Source organism: Cherax quadricarinatus, chromosome 55 (genome assembly GCF_038502225.1).
Source record: "Cherax quadricarinatus isolate ZL_2023a chromosome 55, ASM3850222v1, whole genome shotgun sequence".
NCBI classification, from domain to species: domain Eukaryota; kingdom Metazoa; phylum Arthropoda; class Malacostraca; order Decapoda; family Parastacidae; genus Cherax; species Cherax quadricarinatus.
The window spans coordinates 7,918,845-7,937,574 of NC_091346.1; the positions used below are offsets into that span (position 1 = coordinate 7,918,845).

Here is an 18,730-nt window from a genome sequence, read left to right on the forward strand (position 1 = left end):
CACTCTCACACACACACACACACACACACACACACACACACACACACACACACACACACTCACACACACACACACACACACACACACACACACACTCACACACACTCACACACACTCACACTCACACACACTCACACACATTCACACACACTCACACACACTCACACACACTCACACACACTCACACACACACACACACACTCACACACACACACACACACACACACACGCACACACACACACACACACACACACACACAACTGCAGTAGCAAGGGACAGCTGGCCAGGAAAGACAGTCCACTGAGAATAGATGTTTCAGATATGACAGGGACTGAAGGCAAGAACATGTCAATGGAAGGAAACAAAATGCCTCAGAGGAAGCAGATGGAGACTCAGTGGGAGGAGGAAAGGGCGAGGTCAATTTTTGTGTACGGGCTCCAAGAAGCCAAGGGGGCCAACTTTGAAGAAATAAAACAGGAGGAGAAAAAAATGATTGAAGGCATCATGAAAACAATAGGGGAGGGCAATATGACCCAGGTGACAAATTTTCAGAGAATTGGGTGGTTTGCGAGTGGAAGGATACGGCCTGTCAGAGTAACTTTCAAGGAAGAATCAGTTCGAATCAGGATTCTGCAAGAGAAAGCAAGACTGAGAGACAAAGAGGGGTACCAGAGAGTATACCTCGACCGCGACAGAACACAAGAAGAAAGGACTACACTGAAAGAGAGGGTACAGAGACGCAAGGAGGAACGAGAAGCAATGAAAATGAGCAGGACCCAGACACAGGAGGAAGGGCAAACACACCCCACAGAATCTCCCACCAAAAGACCCCACCCGCGACATTCCCAACGCAACTGAGCAACCTATACTCCAACCCACTCACTGTTCCCTCTGCCACCAACCCCCATATCACAAACCTCACCCCAACAGCTGTCCCTTATGGGCATTCTGACCCCACCCCCATCAACACATACCCCACCTACACCACAGCCCCATATAGGCCCCCACCAAGGCTCTCCCTCCCCCAACCCCAATATACTTGCATGACCACAATGATAGAAAAGAAACTAAAGGTTTGGTACACAAATGCGGATGGAATAATGAATAAACATGAGGAGTGGAATGAAAGAATCAGTGAAAAATCCCCAGACATCATAGCAGTCACAGAAACAAAACTCGCTGAGATAATAACAGACACAATCTTCCCAACAGGATATCAGATCCTGAGGAAAGATAGAAGGAGTAGAGGGGGAGGAGGGGTTGCACTGCTCATAAAACACCAATGGGGATTTGAGGAAATGGAAGGCATGGACATGATTGGAGAAAGAGACTACATTGTAGGTACAATTCAGTCCGGAGAACATAAAGTAGTCATTGGAGTGATGTATAACCCACCACAGAACTGCAGGAGGCCAAGAGAGGAGTACGAAGAAAACAACAGGGTGATGGTGGACACACTGGCTGAGGTGGCAAGAAGAGCTCACTCGAGCAGAGCAAAGTTACTGGTAATGGGCGATTTCAACCACAGGGAGATCGACTGGGAAAACCTGGAGCCACATGGGGGTCCCGAAACATGGAGAGCAAAGATGATGGATGTGGTACTTGAAAACCTCATGCATCAACATGTCAGGGACACAACCAGAGAGAGAGGGGAGGATGAGCCAGCAAGACTGGATCTTGTGTTCACCCTGAGCAGTTCAGACATCGAGGACATCACTTACGAGAGGCCCCTTGGAGCTAGCGATCATGTGGTTCTGAGTTTTGACTATATAGTAGAGTTACAAGTGGAGAAGGTAACAGGAACTGAAGGGGACAGGCCAAACTATAAAAGGGGGGACTACACAGGTATGAGAAACTTCCTGCAGGAGGTTCAGTGGGACAGAGAAATGGTAGGAAAATCAGTAAACGAGATGATGGAATATGTGGCAACAAAGTGCAAGGAGGCAGAGGAAAGTTTTGTTCCCAAGGGAAACAGAAATAATAGGAAGACCAAGACGAGTCCTTGGTTTACCCGAAGGTGTAGGGAGGCAAAAGCTAAGTGCAACAGAGAATGGAAAAGGTACAGGAGGCATAGGACCCAGGAAAACAAGGAGATTAGTAGAAGAGCCAGAAACGAGTATGCGCAGATAAGGAGGGAGGCCCAGAGACAGTATGAAAACGACATAGCATCGAAAGTCAAATCTGACCCGAAACTGCTGTATAGCCACATTAGGAAGAAGACAACAGTCAAGGACCAGGTGATAAGGCTGAGGAAAGAAGGTGGGGAACTCACAAGAAACGATCAAGAGGTATGTGAGGAGCTCAACACGAGATTTAAGGAAGTATTTACAGTAGAGACAGGAAGGACTCTGGGGGGACAGACCAGATGGGGACACCAACAAGGAATACACCAACAAGTGTTGGACGACATACATACAGATGAGGAGGAGGTGAAGAAACTGCTAAGGGACATCGATACCTCAAAGGCAATGGGACCGGACAACATCTCTCCATGGGTCCTTAGAGAGGGAGCAGATATGTTGTGCGTACCACTTACCACAATCTTCAACACATCCCTGGAAACTGGGCAACTACCTGAGGTATGGAAGACAGCAAATGTAGTTCCCATTTTCAAAAAAGGAGACAGAAAAGAGGCACTAAACTATAGACCTGTGTCATTGACGTGTATAGTATGCAAAATTATGGAGAAGATTATCAGGAGGAGAGTGGTGGAGCACCTGGAACGGAACAGGAGTATAAATGCCAACCAGCACGGATTCACGGAAGGCAAATCCTGTGTCACAAACCTTCTGGAGTTTTATGATAAAATAACAGAAGTAAGACAAGAGAGAGAGGGGTGGGTTGATTGCATCTTCTTGGACTGCAAGAAGGCCTTTGACACAGTTCCTCACAAGAGATTAGTGCAGAAGCTAGAGCATCAGGCGCATATAACAGGAAGGGCACTGCAATGGATCAGAGAATACCTGACAGGGAGGCAACAACGAGTCATGGTACGTAATGATGTATCACAGTGGGCACCTGTGACGAGCGGGGTCCCACAGGGGTCGGTCCTAGGACCAGTGCTATTTTTGGTATATGTGAACGACATGACGGAAGGGTTAGACTCAGAAGTGTCCCTGTTTGCAGATGATGTGAAGTTAATGAGGAGAATTAAATCTGATGAGGACCAGGCAGGACTTCAAAGAGACCTGGACAGACTGGACACCTGGTCCAGCAAATGGCTTCTCGAATTTAATCCTGCCAAATGCAAAGTCATGAAGATAGGGGAAGGGCACAGGAGACCACAGACAGAGTATAGGCTAGGTGGCCAAAGACTGCAAACCTCACTCAAGGAGAAAGATCTTGGGGTGAGTATAACACCGAGCATGTCTCCGGAAGCACACATCAATCAGATAACTGCTGCAGCATATGGGCGCCTGGCAAACCTGAGAACAGCATTCCGACACCTTAGTAAGGAATCATTCAAGACACTGTACACCGTGTATGTCAGGCCCATACTGGAGTATGCAGCACCTGTTTGGAACCCGCACTTGATAAAGCACGTCAAGAAACTAGAGAAAGTACAAAGGTTTGCAACAAGGTTAGTTCCAGAGCTAAGGGGAATGTCCTATGAAGAAAGATTAAGGGAAATCGGCCTGACGACACTGGAGGACAGGAGGGTCAGGGGAGACATGATAACGACATATAAAATACTGCGTGGAATAGACAAGGTGGACAAGGACAGGATGTTCCAGGGAGGGGACACAGAAACAAGAGGCCACAATTAGAAGTTGAAGACACAAATGAGTCAGAGAGATAGTAGGAAGTATTTCTTCAGTCATAGAGTTGTAAGGCAGTGGAATAGCCTAGAAAATGACGTAGTGGAGGCAGGAACCATACACAGTTTTAAGACGAGGTTTGATAAAGCTCATGGAGCGGGGAGAGAGAGGGTCTAGTAGCAACCGGTGAAGAGGCGGGGCCAGGAGCTAGGACTCGACCCCTGCAACCACAAATAGGTGAGTACAAATAGGTGAGTACACACACACACACACACACACACACGCACACACACACACACACACACACACACACACACACACACACACACACACACACACACACACACACACACACACACACTCACACATACACACACACACACACACACTCACACATACACACACACACACACACACTCACACACTCACACACACACACACACACACACACACACACACACACACACACACACACACACACACACTCACACACACACACACACACACACACACACACACACACACACACACACACACACACACACACACTCACACTCACACTCACACTCACTCTCACTCTCTCTCTCTCTCTCTCTCTCTCTCTCTCTCTCTCTCTCTCTCTCTCTCTCTCTCTCACTCACTCACTCACTCACTCACTCACTCACTCAGCCCCCACCCCACACTACGCTGTAGAACCCCGCAGTACACTGATAGGTCTCCCACCCTCACAGACTCCAGTGTTGGAGAGGAAACTGAAAGTATGGTACACCAATGCTGATGGAATAACAAATAAGTGGGAAGAGTGGCATGAAAGAGTCAAAGAAGCATCACACTAGTTAACACACTGGCTGAGTTGGCCAGAAGGGCTCATGCGAGTAAGGCAAAGCTACTGATCATGGGTGACTTCAACCACAAGGAAATCAATTGGGAAAACTTTGAGCCACATGGGGGCCAAGAAACGTGGAGGGCTAAGATGATGGAAGTGGTATTGGAAAACCTCATGTACCAACACATAAGGGACACTACCAGAGAGAGAGGAGAGGATGAACCAGCATGACTGGACCTAGTATTCACCTTGAATAGGGCAGATATTGAGGACATCACATATGAAAGACCCCTGGGGGCCAGTGATCATGTGATTTTAAGCTTTGAATACATAGAGTTACAAGTGGAGGGGAAGTAGGGAGTGCCGGACGAGTAAAGTCAAATTACAAGAAAGGGGACTACGCAAGCATGAAGAACTTCCTGAACGGGGTTCAGTGGGGCAGAGAATTGGCAGGGAAGTATGTGCACGAGCTGATAGAATATGTGACAACAATATGCAAGGAAGCTGAGGAGAGGTTTGTACACAGGGGTAACAGGAATAATGAAAAACCCAGGATGAGCCCATGGTTCACCCAAAGGTGCAGGGAGGCCAAAAACCAAGTGTGCTAGGGAATGGAAGAAATATAGAAGGCAAAGGACCCAGGAGAATAAGGAGAGCAGTTGTAGAGCCAGAAATGAATATACACAGGTAAGACAGGAGGCCCAAAGGCAATATGAGAATGACATAGCACCAAAAACCAAATCTGACCCATAGCTGTTGTACAGCCACATCAGGAGGAAAACAACAGTCAAGGACCAAATAATCAGGCTGAAGAAGGAAGGAGGGGAGGTCACGACTGAGAAGTATGTGAGGAGCTCAACTTGAGATTCAAAGAAGTATTCACAGAGGAGACAGAAGAGACTCCAGAAAGGCAGAGAGGTGGAGTACACCTTCAAGTGTTGGACACAGTACATACAACCGAGGAAGAAGTGAAGAAGGTGTTAAGCGAGCTAGATACCTCAAAGGCGATAGGGCTGGTTAACATCTCTTCGTGGGTCTTGAGAAAGGAAGCAGAGGCACTTTGTGTACCACTAACAACTACCTTCAACAAATCTGTTGAAACAGGACGACTACCAGAAGTGTGGAAGACAGCAAACGTAGTCCCAGTTTTTAAAAAGGGAGACAGACATGAAGCATTAAGCTACAGACCAGTGTCACTGATGTGTATAGTATGCAAGGTCATGGAGAAAATTATCAGGAGAAGAGTGGTGGAGCACCTAGAAAGGAATGAGCTTATCAAGGAGAGCCAGCACGGTTTCAGGAATGGGAAATCCTGTGTCACAAACCTACTGGAGTTCTATGACAGGGGGACGGCTGTAAGACGAGAGAGAGGGGTGGGTAGATTGCATTTTCTTGGACTGTAAGAAGGCATTTGACACAGTTCCACACAAAAGATTGGTGCGGAAGCTGGAGGACCAGACACGGATAATAGGGAAGGCACTACAATGGATCAAGGAATACCTGTCAAGAAGACAACAGCAAGTCATGGTACATGGTGAGGTGTTAGAGTGGGCGCCTGTAATGAGCGGGGTGCCACAGGGATCAGCCCTAGAACCGGTGCTGTTTCTGGTATTTGTGAAAGACATGACGGACGGAATAGAATCCGAAGTGTCCCTGTTTGCAGATGATGCGAAGTTGATGAGAAGAATTAAATCGGACGAGGACCAGGCAGAACTACAGAGGGATCTGGACAGACTGCAGGCCTGATCCAGAAACTGGCTCCTGGAGTGTAACCCCACCAAGTGCAAAGTCATGAAGATTGGGGAAGGGCAAAGAAAACCACAGATGGAGTACAGTCTAGGGGGCCAAAGCCTACAAACCTCACTCAAGGAAAAGGATCTTGGTGTGTGTATAACACCAGGCACATCTGAGGCGCACATCAACCAAATAACTGCTGCAGCATATGGGCGCCTGGCAAACCTAAGAACAGCATTCCAACATCTAAATAAGGAGTCATTCCGGACCCTGTACACTGTGTACGTTAGGCCCATATTGGAATATGCAATGCCAGTTTGGAACCCTCACCTAGCCAAACGTGTAAGGAAACTAGAGAAAGTGCAAAGGTTTGCAAAAAGACTAGTCCCAGAGCTAAGGGGTATGTTCTACAAGGAGAGGTTAAAGGAAACCAACCTGATGACACTGAAAGACAGGAGAGATAGGGGGGGGGGGATATGATAATGACATAAAATACTGAGAGGTATAGACAAGGTGGACAGAGACAGGATGTTCCAGAGATGGGACAGCAACAAGAGGTCACAGATGGAAGTTGAAGACTCAGATGAATCACAGGGATGTTAGAAAGTATTTCTTCAATCACAGAGTTGCCAGGAAGTGGAATAGCCTGGGTAGTGATGTAGTGGAGGTAGGGTCCATACATAGCTTTAAGAAGAGGTATGATAAAGCTCATGGAGCGGGAAGAGTGACTGAGTAGCGGGGAGCAGGAGCTGTGACTCGACCCCTGCAACCACAACTAGGTGAGTACACACACACACACACACATGCGCATGCACACGTGCACACACACACATGCACACACACACGTGCACACACACACATGCACACACACACATGCACACAAATGCACACACACGCTCGCGCACACACGCACACACACATGCACACGTGTGTGCACATGCACACACACATACACACACACACACGCGTGTGCACACACACACAAGGTTCAGTGGAAGAGAGAGTTGATAGGAAAGTCAGTAAACGAAATGATGGACTGTGTAAAAACAAAATGCAAGGAGGCAGAGGAAAGGTTTGTTCCCAAGGGTAACAGAAATAATGGGAAGACCAGAGTGAGCCCTTGGTTTACCCAAAGGTGTACGGAGGCAAAAACTAAGTGTGCTAGACAATGTAAAAAGTGCAGAAGGCAAAGGACCCAGGAAAATAAAGAGATTAGTCTATGAGCCAGAAACAAGTACATGTATGCACAGATAAGGAGGAAGACCCAGTGGCAGTGCAAAAACAACACAGCATTGAAAGTTAAGTCTGACCCGAAACTTCTTTACAGCAACATCAGGAGGAAGACAACAGTCAAGGATCAGGTAAAGAAGGCGGGGAGCTCACAAGAAATGACCAAGAAGTATGTGAGCAGCTCAACATGAGATTTCAGGAAGTATTTACAGTGGAGGCAGAAGGGACACCAACAAGGGATATACCAACAAGTGTTGGATGAAATACACACAATCGAGGAGGAGGTGAAGAAGCTTCTAAGTGACCTTGATACCTCAAAGGCGGTGGGGCCGGACAACATCTCTCCGTGGGTCCTTAGAGAGGGAGCAGAGACACTGTGTGTGCCACTAACCACAATCTTCAACATATCCCTTGAAACTGGGCAACCACCTGAGGTATGGAAGATGGCAAATGTGATCCCCATCTTTAAGAAAGGGGACAGAAACGAAGCATTAAACTATAGACCGGTGTCACTGACATGTATAGTATGCAAAGTCATGGAGAAGATTATCAGGAGGAGAGTGGTGGCACACCTGGAATGGAACAAGGTTATAAACGACAGCCAGCACGGATTCATGGAAGGTAAATCCTGTGTCACAAACCTACTAGAGTTTTATGATCAGGTAACTGAAGTACGACATGAGAGGAAGGGGTGGGTCGATTGCGTTTTCTTGGACTGCAAGAAGGCCTTCGACAGTTCCTCACAAGAGATTAGTGCAGAAGCTAGAGGATCAGGCACATATAATAGGAAGGGCACTGCAATGGATCAGAGAATATCTGACAGGGAGCCAACAGTGAGCCATGGTACGTGATGAGGTATCACAGTGGGCGCCTGTGACGAGCGGGGTCCCACAAGGGTCAGTCCTAGGACCATTGCTATTCTTGGTATATGTGAATGACATAACAGAAGGGATAGACTCGGAAGTGTTCTTATTTGCAGATGATGTGAAGTTAATGAGGAGAACTAAGTCAGATGAGGACCAGACAGGTCTACAAAGAGACCTGGACAGGCTGGACGCATGATCCAGCAACTGGCTCCCAGAATTTAACCCTGCCAAATGCAAAGTCATGAAGATTGGGGAAGGGTAAAGAAGACCGCAGACAGTATAGGATAGGCGGCCAAAGACTGCAAACCTCACTCAAGGAGAAAGATCTAGGGGTGAGTATAATACTGAGTATGTCGCCAGAAGCACACATTAACCAGATAACTGCTGCGGCATATGAGCGCCTGGGAAACCTGAGAATAGCGTTCCGGTACCTCAGTAAGGAACCGTTCAAGACTTTATACACTGTGTACGTCGGGTCCATACTGGAGTACGCAGCACCAATTTGAAAACTACACCTGGTCAAACACATCAAGAAATTAGAGAAAGTGCAAAAGTTTGCAGCAAGGCTGGTTCCAGAGCTAAGGGGAATGTCCTACAAAGAAAGGTTAAGGGAAATCAGTCTGATAACACTGGAGGACAGGAGGGTGAGGGGTGACATGATAATGACATACAAAATACTGCGTGGAATAGACAAGGTGGACAGAGACAGGACGTTCAAGAGATGGGACACAGAAACAAGAGGTCACAATTGGAGCTGAAGACTCAGATGAGTGAAAGGGATGCTAGGAAGTATTTCTTTAGCCACAGAGTTGTTAGGAAGTGGAATAGTCTGGCAAGTGATGTAGTGGAGGCAGGAACCATACATAGTTTTAAGACAGGGTATGATAAAGCTCATGGAGCAGGGAGAGGGAGGACCCAGTAGCGATCAGTGAAGAGGCAGTGCCAGGAACTGAGTCTTGACCCCTGCAACCACAATTAGGTGAACACACACACACACACACACACCGTGTACGTTAGGCCCATATTGGAGTATGCGGCACCAGTTTGGAACCCACACCTAGCCAAGCACGTAGAGAAACTAGAGAAAGTGCAAAGGTTTGCAACAAGACTAGTCCCAGAGCTAAGAGGTATGTCCTACAAGGAGAGGTTAAGGGAAATCAACCTGACGACACTGGAGGACAGGAGAGATAGGGGGGACATGATAACGACATATAAAATACTGAGAAGAATTGGCAAGGTGGACAAAGACAGGATGTTCCAGAGATTCGACACAGTAACAAGGGGACACAGTTGGAAGTTGAAGGCACAGATGAATCACAGGGATGTTAGGAAGTATTTCTTCAGCCACAGAGTAGTCAGGAAGTGGAATAGTTTGGGAAGCGATGTAATGGAGGCAGGATCCATACATAGCTTTAAGCAGAGGTATGATAAAGCTCACGGTTCAGGGAGAGTGACCTAGTAGCGACCAGTGAAGAGGCGGGGCCAGGAGCTTGGGCACGACCCCTGCAACCTCAACTAGATGAGTACAACTAGGTGAGTACACACGCGCACGCACACGCATGCATGCATGCACACATCCATGCACACATGCATGCACACACAAGCATGTTGACTCACTGCCACACTCATTTTTCTTGTAGCGTCGCTAACGCGACGGGCTGGAGTTTTGAGACTCTCTGACCGCGAGTTCAATCCCGGCCATGGTATGGTTAGTTAATACCAGCTTGTAGAATTCTTTAAGATATATTTAAAATGTTCTTTCAAACATCTTTTATATTTGAATAAGGTTTAAATATTTAGAAGATATATTTTTTAAGGCTGTCTTTTCAAGATACAGAAAGATAAGCAATGACTTTGAATCCACAGGATGGCGAATAGCCGCTCATGGTCGCACCCCAAGACGAGGTCATCGTCATCAAGAAGTTGCAGGTGTGGTAGTTGAAAACTCTAAGTTGCTGATCGTGGGCATAGCAGTTTGTTGGGAAGGACGTGATGCTTATTACATTAACTTGCGCACTCTCCAGGAAGGTTAGTTTCTTATAGTTATTCTCAGAGTAGCAAGATGTACAGCAAGTTTGACCTGGTATGTAAAGTAGCTGAAATATGTACTGTACTGCTGGTTCTCTGTGTTGCTACTACATGTGGAAAGGAGTGGGAATGCTTTAGTATAACTTTGAATTTTTTCAGCTTGGTGTAGCATATCAGTATGTCTTTGTGGGAATCTTGGAAAAACATATTAGAATATCTGTGTAGGGAATTTGACACATCATATCAGAATGTCTGTGTAGAACTGGGAGCAGTATATTGGAATGTCCATGTGGGAAACTGGGTGCATTATATCATTGTCTGTTTGGGGACCTGGGAGCAGCATATCACAGTGTCCATGTAGGAAACTGGGTATGACATATTAGTACCTCCATGTGGGAAAATAAGCATGACATATCTACTTCTGTGTGGCTGAACTTGGCATGACGTACTGGTGCACTCGTTGTCCTTGTCGGGAACTGATTGGCACGCTTCAGTACATCCTCATGGGGATTTGGTAATGACGTGCCAGAGTGTCTAGGTGGGGAACTGGATGGGACATGTCAAAATGCCTGTGTAGGGAGTTGGATGCAAAATATTACATGTAAATCATAGAGGCTTGGAGTGAAGCACTGAATGGCATTATTTTGAGAGAACATTTTGGCTCTAATGTGCCAAAATTATTTGAATTAAAAAAATATACATGTCGTTAGTGCTACACAGGAAAGGATGGCCATTCATAGCTTTAGTAAGTTATCTTGGGGGGAAGAGAAAATACAGGTGTTATTGTCTAGTAACAGTAGTCTGGATAACAGTGAGAATGATATCAGTGATGCTATATGGGCACAAGTAGTATGAGCCAAGTAACATTTATGAAGGGATTCAAGGAAACAGGATAGCCAGGCTTGAGTTCTGGAGACAAGAAGTACAGTACCTGCAATCTGAAGGAATGGTTGTGATGTAAATCAGAGCATCTTGTGAACTGTGACATCTGATCATGTCTGGCAAGATATCTACTGGTATTTAATAAAGGATGGTGACCGTGTTTCCTTTCTTGAACAAGCCCAGATTGGTGGGAGACAATCGGAGTAATAAAAAATGCATATACAGTGGACCCCCACTTAACGATCACCTCCCAATGCGACCAATTATGTAAGTGTACCTCTTCAAGGGGGGCTCCTTGGCGTGGTGAAGAGGCTCTTGGTCTGAGGAATTAGACCTGTCGGTCTACTTCCTCAGACCGAACCTAATTACCCCCCAATCCCCTGTTCCCTATCCCATCCTCCCCATCCTCCCCTTTTTCCTTTCCTCCTCCTCCTCCCCACCCCTCCCTTTTGCCCTTCCTTTTTGGCCTTTGTTTTTTTTTTTTTTTTTTTTTTTTTCCCACAGGCACGCTAGTTCCTAGGTAGGGGAAAGGGTACTGGGGTCCATCCCATTCCGTTGAGGTTCTTGGCGGTGGCGTAGTTTGCCATGGAATCTGGATTGCCTGGGGATGTCCTGATCCCTCTCCGGTATCCCGGAGGGTGGCTTTGGGTGTCTCTCGGGCGACGGGTGTATCTCTGGAAGCCACCTTTCGGATTCCGGGGTGGTGGCCGAAGGAGGTATGCTTTTTGGCGGATTTCCAGCCGCCCTCTCTTTTGTCCACCGAGGTAGCTCGGCAGATGTGAGGTTGCTATCCCGGATTGCCGGTTTACTGGCATGATGGGTAGGATGTGGCACGGGTTCCATGCTGCATCTGCGCTACTTGCGGTGCTGAGGTCCTCTTGGGCGCGGAGGGAGATTTCTGGCCCTTTCATTCCTCCTAGGAACTATCCCTCCCCGGTCCCCCCTTTTTTTATTCTTTTTTTTATTTTTATTTTCTTTTCTTCTTTCTTTTTTTTTCTTAAAAACAAAAAGAAAGAAGTAACCTAACCATGGCAGCCCTAGTCCATGAACCTGCTACCCCCGGGCCCCTTCTTGATACCGCACCCCGTTCTGACCCTACCTCGTCTTTGGACCACTGTTTGGACACTCCTCATGCCTCTGTACCTCTTGCCAGTGCTGTTTCCTCACATGCTTCAGGTACTGAGGCCTTGACTGACTCCTTCGATTTATCTGACCTTCGCTCTCCCTTGACTATGCTTCCGGCCTCTCCCTCTACGGTGCGGCAATTTTCAAATCGCCGGCCCGTTCCATGTTGGACCAACTCTGGTCCCATGCCTAAACGCCAACGACAATTACCTGCTGATGATACTTCTCCACCTTCTCGTTCTTCTCAGAAAAGATCGACACGTCCTTCACTACCTTTCCACGCTCAGTTTCAGACTGCACAATGGACTAAATTCTTCACTTTACGACCGACTTCCTCTACTGCCTATCTTTCTGACCACAGTATTGGCAAGGCACTCCTATGCCATGTTGGTAAAGATATTTCTTTTCATGCTCTTAAGAGCGGAACGCGCATCGTCACCGTACAGAATGCTACCCAGGCTCATGAGCTTTCTCGTCTTTCCCATATCGATACTGTTCCTGTAACTATTGAAAAGCATCATTCCCTCAATTCTTGTAGTGGTACCGTCATTCTGCCCCATACCATAGTTCAACAAAATTTCCAGACATGTGGCACTGACATTCTTGAACAGCTGGAACTTCAAGATCTCCCAATCCTCAAGGTAGACACTTACGTTCTTCCTGCCCGCGGGCGGAGACGATACCCTAGCAATGTGGCTCGTTTAACTTTTGACAGCCGTGAACTCCCATTCTCAGTTTATGTAGCAGGACATCGGTTACAAGTTCGAAAGGTGATCCCTACACCGCAACAGTGTAGAAATTGCTGGCGATTTGGCCATCCAGCGAAATATTGCAGATCTATCGCCGAATGCCCAGTCTGTGGTGCCAATGACCATTCTAATATGTCTTGCAATCGACCTCCCTCTTGCCTTAATTGTCATGAGGCTCACCCTTCGTACTCTCGCCGTTGTCAAGTCTACTTAAACGAGCGGGAAATCCGTTACCTCAAAGAGGCAGAAGGTCTCCCTTATGCCATGGCAGTTTCTCATCTCCGCCTCCAAGGGAGACTACCTCGTGTTTCTTATTCCCGTGTTTCAAAACGTCCCCCCACTTCTGGTATCCCATCTTCTGCACCCACCTCTGTGGTTACCTCTCCCATAGTCACTCCTGTAGCTAATTCTTTTGCTGTCCTTGGCTCAGACGTCCCTACTTCAACATCTCAGTCTGATCTCGATCCTTCGTGTTCTCTCTCACAAGCCTCAGTAGCGACGAGATCTCGTATGACACCTCCTCCCAATCGTCCCTCTACTTCTCAAAAGTCAAAAAAAGGTCCGTTAACACCTACCCATCTTCCACCTCCTCATTTTCCCTTCCCTGTCTCTGTACCTGGTTCTCCCCCTCTCACTGGCTCTGTTACAAGTGTAGAGGTTCACCCTCCTCCTCGTACTGTACCTTCCTCCCCTGTTCCCTCCCAAGTTTCTTCCTCTTCTGCCACCTCCCAGGTTTCTGCCTCTTCTGTCCCCTTCCACGCTTCTCCATTTCCCTCCACCCTTTCGCCCCCCCTACCTTGGTACAGTCCATTACAGTTCCAATCTTTACTCATCCTCCCCCTACCATTTCCAGTATTGTCTCCCATACAACGTCTCTGAATTCTGAAACACTTGAAGCAATCTCTGAATATATTGCAGAGACCAAACCATCAATGGACACTGATCCACCCTCCGCTCCTTCTCTCTCCTCTACTCCATCTGCGCAACTCCTTTCTTCACAGCGCACCGTTCCTTCGCTGCTTGAACGTTTTCCACTGCCTCCGCATGTGGACTTTTCTAACCCCTCTAGTCCGTAGGAACCCTTACCTGCGGATTTCAGGTATCTTTATCATTGCCAATCATGGCCTATTTACAGTGGAATATACGCGGCCTCAGGGGTAATCGGGGTGAGCTTCAGATGTTACTCTCCCAGTTTGCCCCTGTTGGTGTTTGCTTACAGGAACCAAAATTACACTCTGCTGTTATCTCTCCCATCTCAGGCTATAATTTATTGTATTCTTCAGATCCTTTTCCTGATGGGACCTTTAATGAAAGTGCCCTTCTTCTACGCACTGATATTCCGTACCATCAGCTATTTGTTCGTACTTCTCTGCATTACACAGCAGCCCGTATCCACTTGCATAGGTGGTATACGTTCTGTTCTTTATATCTCTCTCCTTCTCGGGCATTATCTATTCAGGATATTGCCTTTCTTGTTTCGTCATTACCACCACCGATTCTGTTACTTGGTGATTTTAATGCCCACCATTTCCTCTGGGGGGGGTCTCACTGTGATTCCCGTGGCATTCAGTTAGAGGCTTTTCTTGCCACCCACCCCCTCCATGTTTTAAATACAGGTACTCACACCCATTTTGATCCTCGGACTCACACTCTCTCTTGCATCGATCTCTCAGTCTGCTCTTCCTCCGCCGCATTAGACTTCACTTGGTCTGTTCTTCCGGACTTACATGACAGCGATCATTTCCCAATCATTCTTACTTCCCCTTCATATTCACCACCTCTTCGCATCCCACGCTGGCAATTTGATCAGGCAAATTGGAACCTTTACTCACACCTAACTGTTTTTAGAGAGGTTCCTTCTTCGTCCTCCATCGATGAGCTTTTACACCTCTTCTCATCCTCCATTTTAACCGCAGCTTCTCATTCTATACCCCAAACTTCGGGCAGGCATTCTCAGAAATGCGTGCCTTGGTGGTCTCCTGCTTGTGCTCGTGCAGTACGTTTGAAACGTGCTGCATGGGGCAGGTACCGGTACAATAGAACCACAGAGAGACTTCTTGATTTTAAGCAGAAGCGTGCGATCACTCGCCGTGTCATCCGTGACGCTAAATGCACTTGCTGGCGAGATTATGTCTCCACCATCACCTCTGCTTCCTCTATAAGTGCAGTCTGGAAAAAAGTATGAAAACTGAGTGGTAAATATTCTCCTGACCCAGCTCCTGTTTTTCGGGTTGCCGGTGTTGATATAGCAAACCCACTAGATGTTGCCAATGAAATTGGCAATCATCTGGTCCGTATTTCTCAGGGACTCCATCTATGCCCCTCATTTCTTTCCTCAAAGTCTGCCAGAGAGTTAGCACCCTTGGACTTTTCTTCTCTCAGAGAAGAACAGTATAATGTGCCTTTTACACTTCAAGAACTGGAGGCAACACTCTCAGCTTGCCGATCATCGGCAGCTGGGCCCGACGACATTCATATTCGTATGCTACAACATTTACATCAGTCAGCCCTTGCAGTCCTATTACGCCTTTACAATCTTATTTGGTCACAAGGAGTTCTTCCACAGCTGTGGAAATCCACCATTGTTCTCCCTTTCCGCAAACCAGGCACTGTGGGACGTGAAACCTTCCACTATCATCCCATTGCTCTTACCAGTGCAGTTTGCAAAGTGATGGAACGCCTAGTAAATAGACGTTTAGTGTGGTATTTAGAGACACACAACAGTCTCTCCACTCGTCAATATGGCTTTCGTAAGGGACGTTCTACCATAGACCCCTTACTACGCTTGGATACGTATGTTCGTAATGCCTTTGCGAATAACCACTCGGTTATTGCCATATTTTTTGACCTTGAGAAGGCATATGACACAACTTGGAGGTATAATATTTTAGCCCAAGCCCACTCCTTAGGCCTTCGAGGCAATCTACCATCCTTCCTTAAGAGCTTTTTAACTGACAGGCATTTCCGTGTTCGGGTTAATAATGTGCTCTCCCCGGACTTTATCCAAGCTGAAGGTGTCCCCCAGGGATGTGTTCTGAGCACAACACTTTTTCTCCTTGCTATTAATGATTTGGCCTCTAGTCTTCCATCAAATATTTGGTCATCACTCTATGTTGATGACTTCGCTATTGCCTGTGCAGGCGCTGACTGTCACCTTATTACAGTTTCTCTCCAGCATGCAGTCGACTGTGTTTCCAATTGGGCCACCACACGTGGGTTTAAATTTTCCAGCACTGAAACCCACCAAATTACTTTCACTAGACGCTCTGTCATCTCCGATCATCCTTTGTACCTCTATGGCTCCTGTATCCCTGAACGTGATACAGTCAAGTTTCTGGGCCTCCTCTTTGATCGTAGGTTATCCTGGAAACCTCACATTACCTCTCTGAAGGCAACTTGTCACAGCCGGCTGAACCTTCTTAAAACCCTTGCTCATCTTTCATGGGGAGCTGATCGTCGAACCCTCCTTCGCCTACATTCCACCCTTATTTTATCGAAACTTGATTATGGTGACCAGATCTATTCAGCAGCATCTCCTGCTACTCTCTCTAGCCTTAACCCCATTCATCACCAAGGATTACATTTATGCCTTGGTGCTTTTCGCTCTTCCCCTGTCAAGAGCCTCTATGCAGAAGCGAACGTTCCATCCTTATCCGATCGCCGTGATGCCCATTGCCTTCGCTGCTATGTACGCTCTCATGATCTCCGCAATCCTTCCATTTATAGAATGGTCACTGATATTAGTAGACATTCTTTATTTGTTCGCCGCCCCTGTTTACTCCGTCCCTTCTCTCTTCGCCTTCATTTGCTCTTGTCTTCTCTTCAATTACCACCTTTCTATGTACATGTAGCATCTCACTTTTCCTTACCCCCCTGGGAAGTTCCAGCTGTTCGAGTCTGTTCTTTCTCTCTCCCTTGCTCGAAAGCCCAACTGTCTACGGTCGCTTCCCGCTCTCTTTTTCTTGACCACTTTCACTCTCATTCTCATGCCATTGCTGTGTACACAGATGGCTCTAAGTCTTCTGATGGCGTAGGATTCGCAGCAGTGTTTCCGGACAGCGTCGTACAAGGGCATTTACTATCTTCGGCTAGTATTTTTACTGCTGAATTGTATGCCATCCTTACAGCACTTATCCGTATTGCATCTATGCCTGTGTCATCATTTGTGGTTGTCTCAGACTCCCTTAGTGCTTTACAGGCTATACAGAAATTTGATACTCCTCACCCCTTAGTCCTCCGTATCCAACTTTGGTTACGCCGCATCTTTACCAAGCATAAAGATATTGTTTTTTGTTGGGTCCCTGGTCATGTTGACGTACAGGGCAATGAACAGGCAGACACTGCTGCGCGGTCAGCAGTACATGACCTACCAGTTTCATGTAGAGGCATTCCATTTACGGACTACAGTGGACCCCCGCTTAACAATCACCTCCCAATGCGACCAATTATGTAAGTGTATTTATGTAAGTGCGTTTGTACGTGTATGTTTGGGGGTCTGAAATGGACTAATCCACTTCACAATATTCCTTATGGGAACAAATTTGGTCAGTACTGGCACCTGAACATACTTCTGGAATGAAAAAATATCGTTAACCGGGGGTCCACTGTATTTTGCTGCAATATCTTCCCAACTTCACACCCGTTGGCAACAACGTTGGTCTACTATGTTCGGCAACAAACTTCAATCTATTAAACCAAGTATAGGTTACTGGCCGTCTTCTTATCACCAGTGTCGAGGTTGGGAGACTACTCTCTCCCGTTTTCGCATTGGCCATACTCGTCTTACTCATGGATATCTCATGGAGAGGCGCCCTGCTCCTCTCTGTGAGAATTGCCAAGTTCCATTATCAGTCAGCCACATTCTGTTGGACTGCCCACTTTATCAACGAGCACGCAGAATTTACCTCCGTCATCGTCTTCGCTCTGCTGCTCTCTCTTTACCTTCCCTTCTCGCTGATGGACCCACCTTTCATCCAGACTCTCTCATTGACTTTTTGACAACAACTGACTTACTTCACAAATTCTGATACCTTCAGCCCTTTCTACTTCAATCTCTTGCTACCCTCTACCCCCGTACTATCCCCTGCCCCGCTGTTTTCTGTAACCTACTGATCATCCCTCCTCCCTTCTGCCATCCAATACCCTCGCTTCCTTCCCTACCCTGCAGCGCTGTATAGCCCTTGTGGCTTAGCGCTTCTTTTTTATTATAATAATAATAATATGTAAGTGTATTTATGTAAGTGCGTTTGTACGTGTATGTTTGGGGGTCTGAAATGGACTAATCGATTATACTTCACAATATTCCTTATGGGAACAAATTCGGTCAGTACTGGCACCTGAACATACTTCTAGAATGAAAAAATATCGTTAACCGGGGGTCCACTGTATTTTATGATGACAGTACATAATATATAAATGGATAGATCTAAATTGAGGAGAAGTATGTTTGGGTTATACTGGGGAGATGTGCTGCAACAACAGCAAGCCTAAAGTTGTTTTGTGTTTGTTTCTAAAATTGTGACAGAGTGAAG

At 46.8% G+C, this 18,730-nt stretch overlaps 1 protein-coding gene across 3 annotated transcripts in view; it reads left to right on the forward strand.

The window, feature by feature from the left end:
* Positions 1–18,730, forward strand: part of PolQ (DNA polymerase theta) — a 270,991-nt gene that overhangs the window by 170,676 nt on the left and 81,585 nt on the right. For all 3 annotated transcript variants that reach the window (XM_070096805.1, XM_070096803.1, XM_070096804.1), the window contains one exon: positions 10,282–10,443. In XM_070096805.1, coding sequence (XP_069952906.1) covers positions 10,282–10,443 — 162 coding nt within the window. The remainder of the gene's footprint in view (positions 1–10,281; positions 10,444–18,730) is intronic.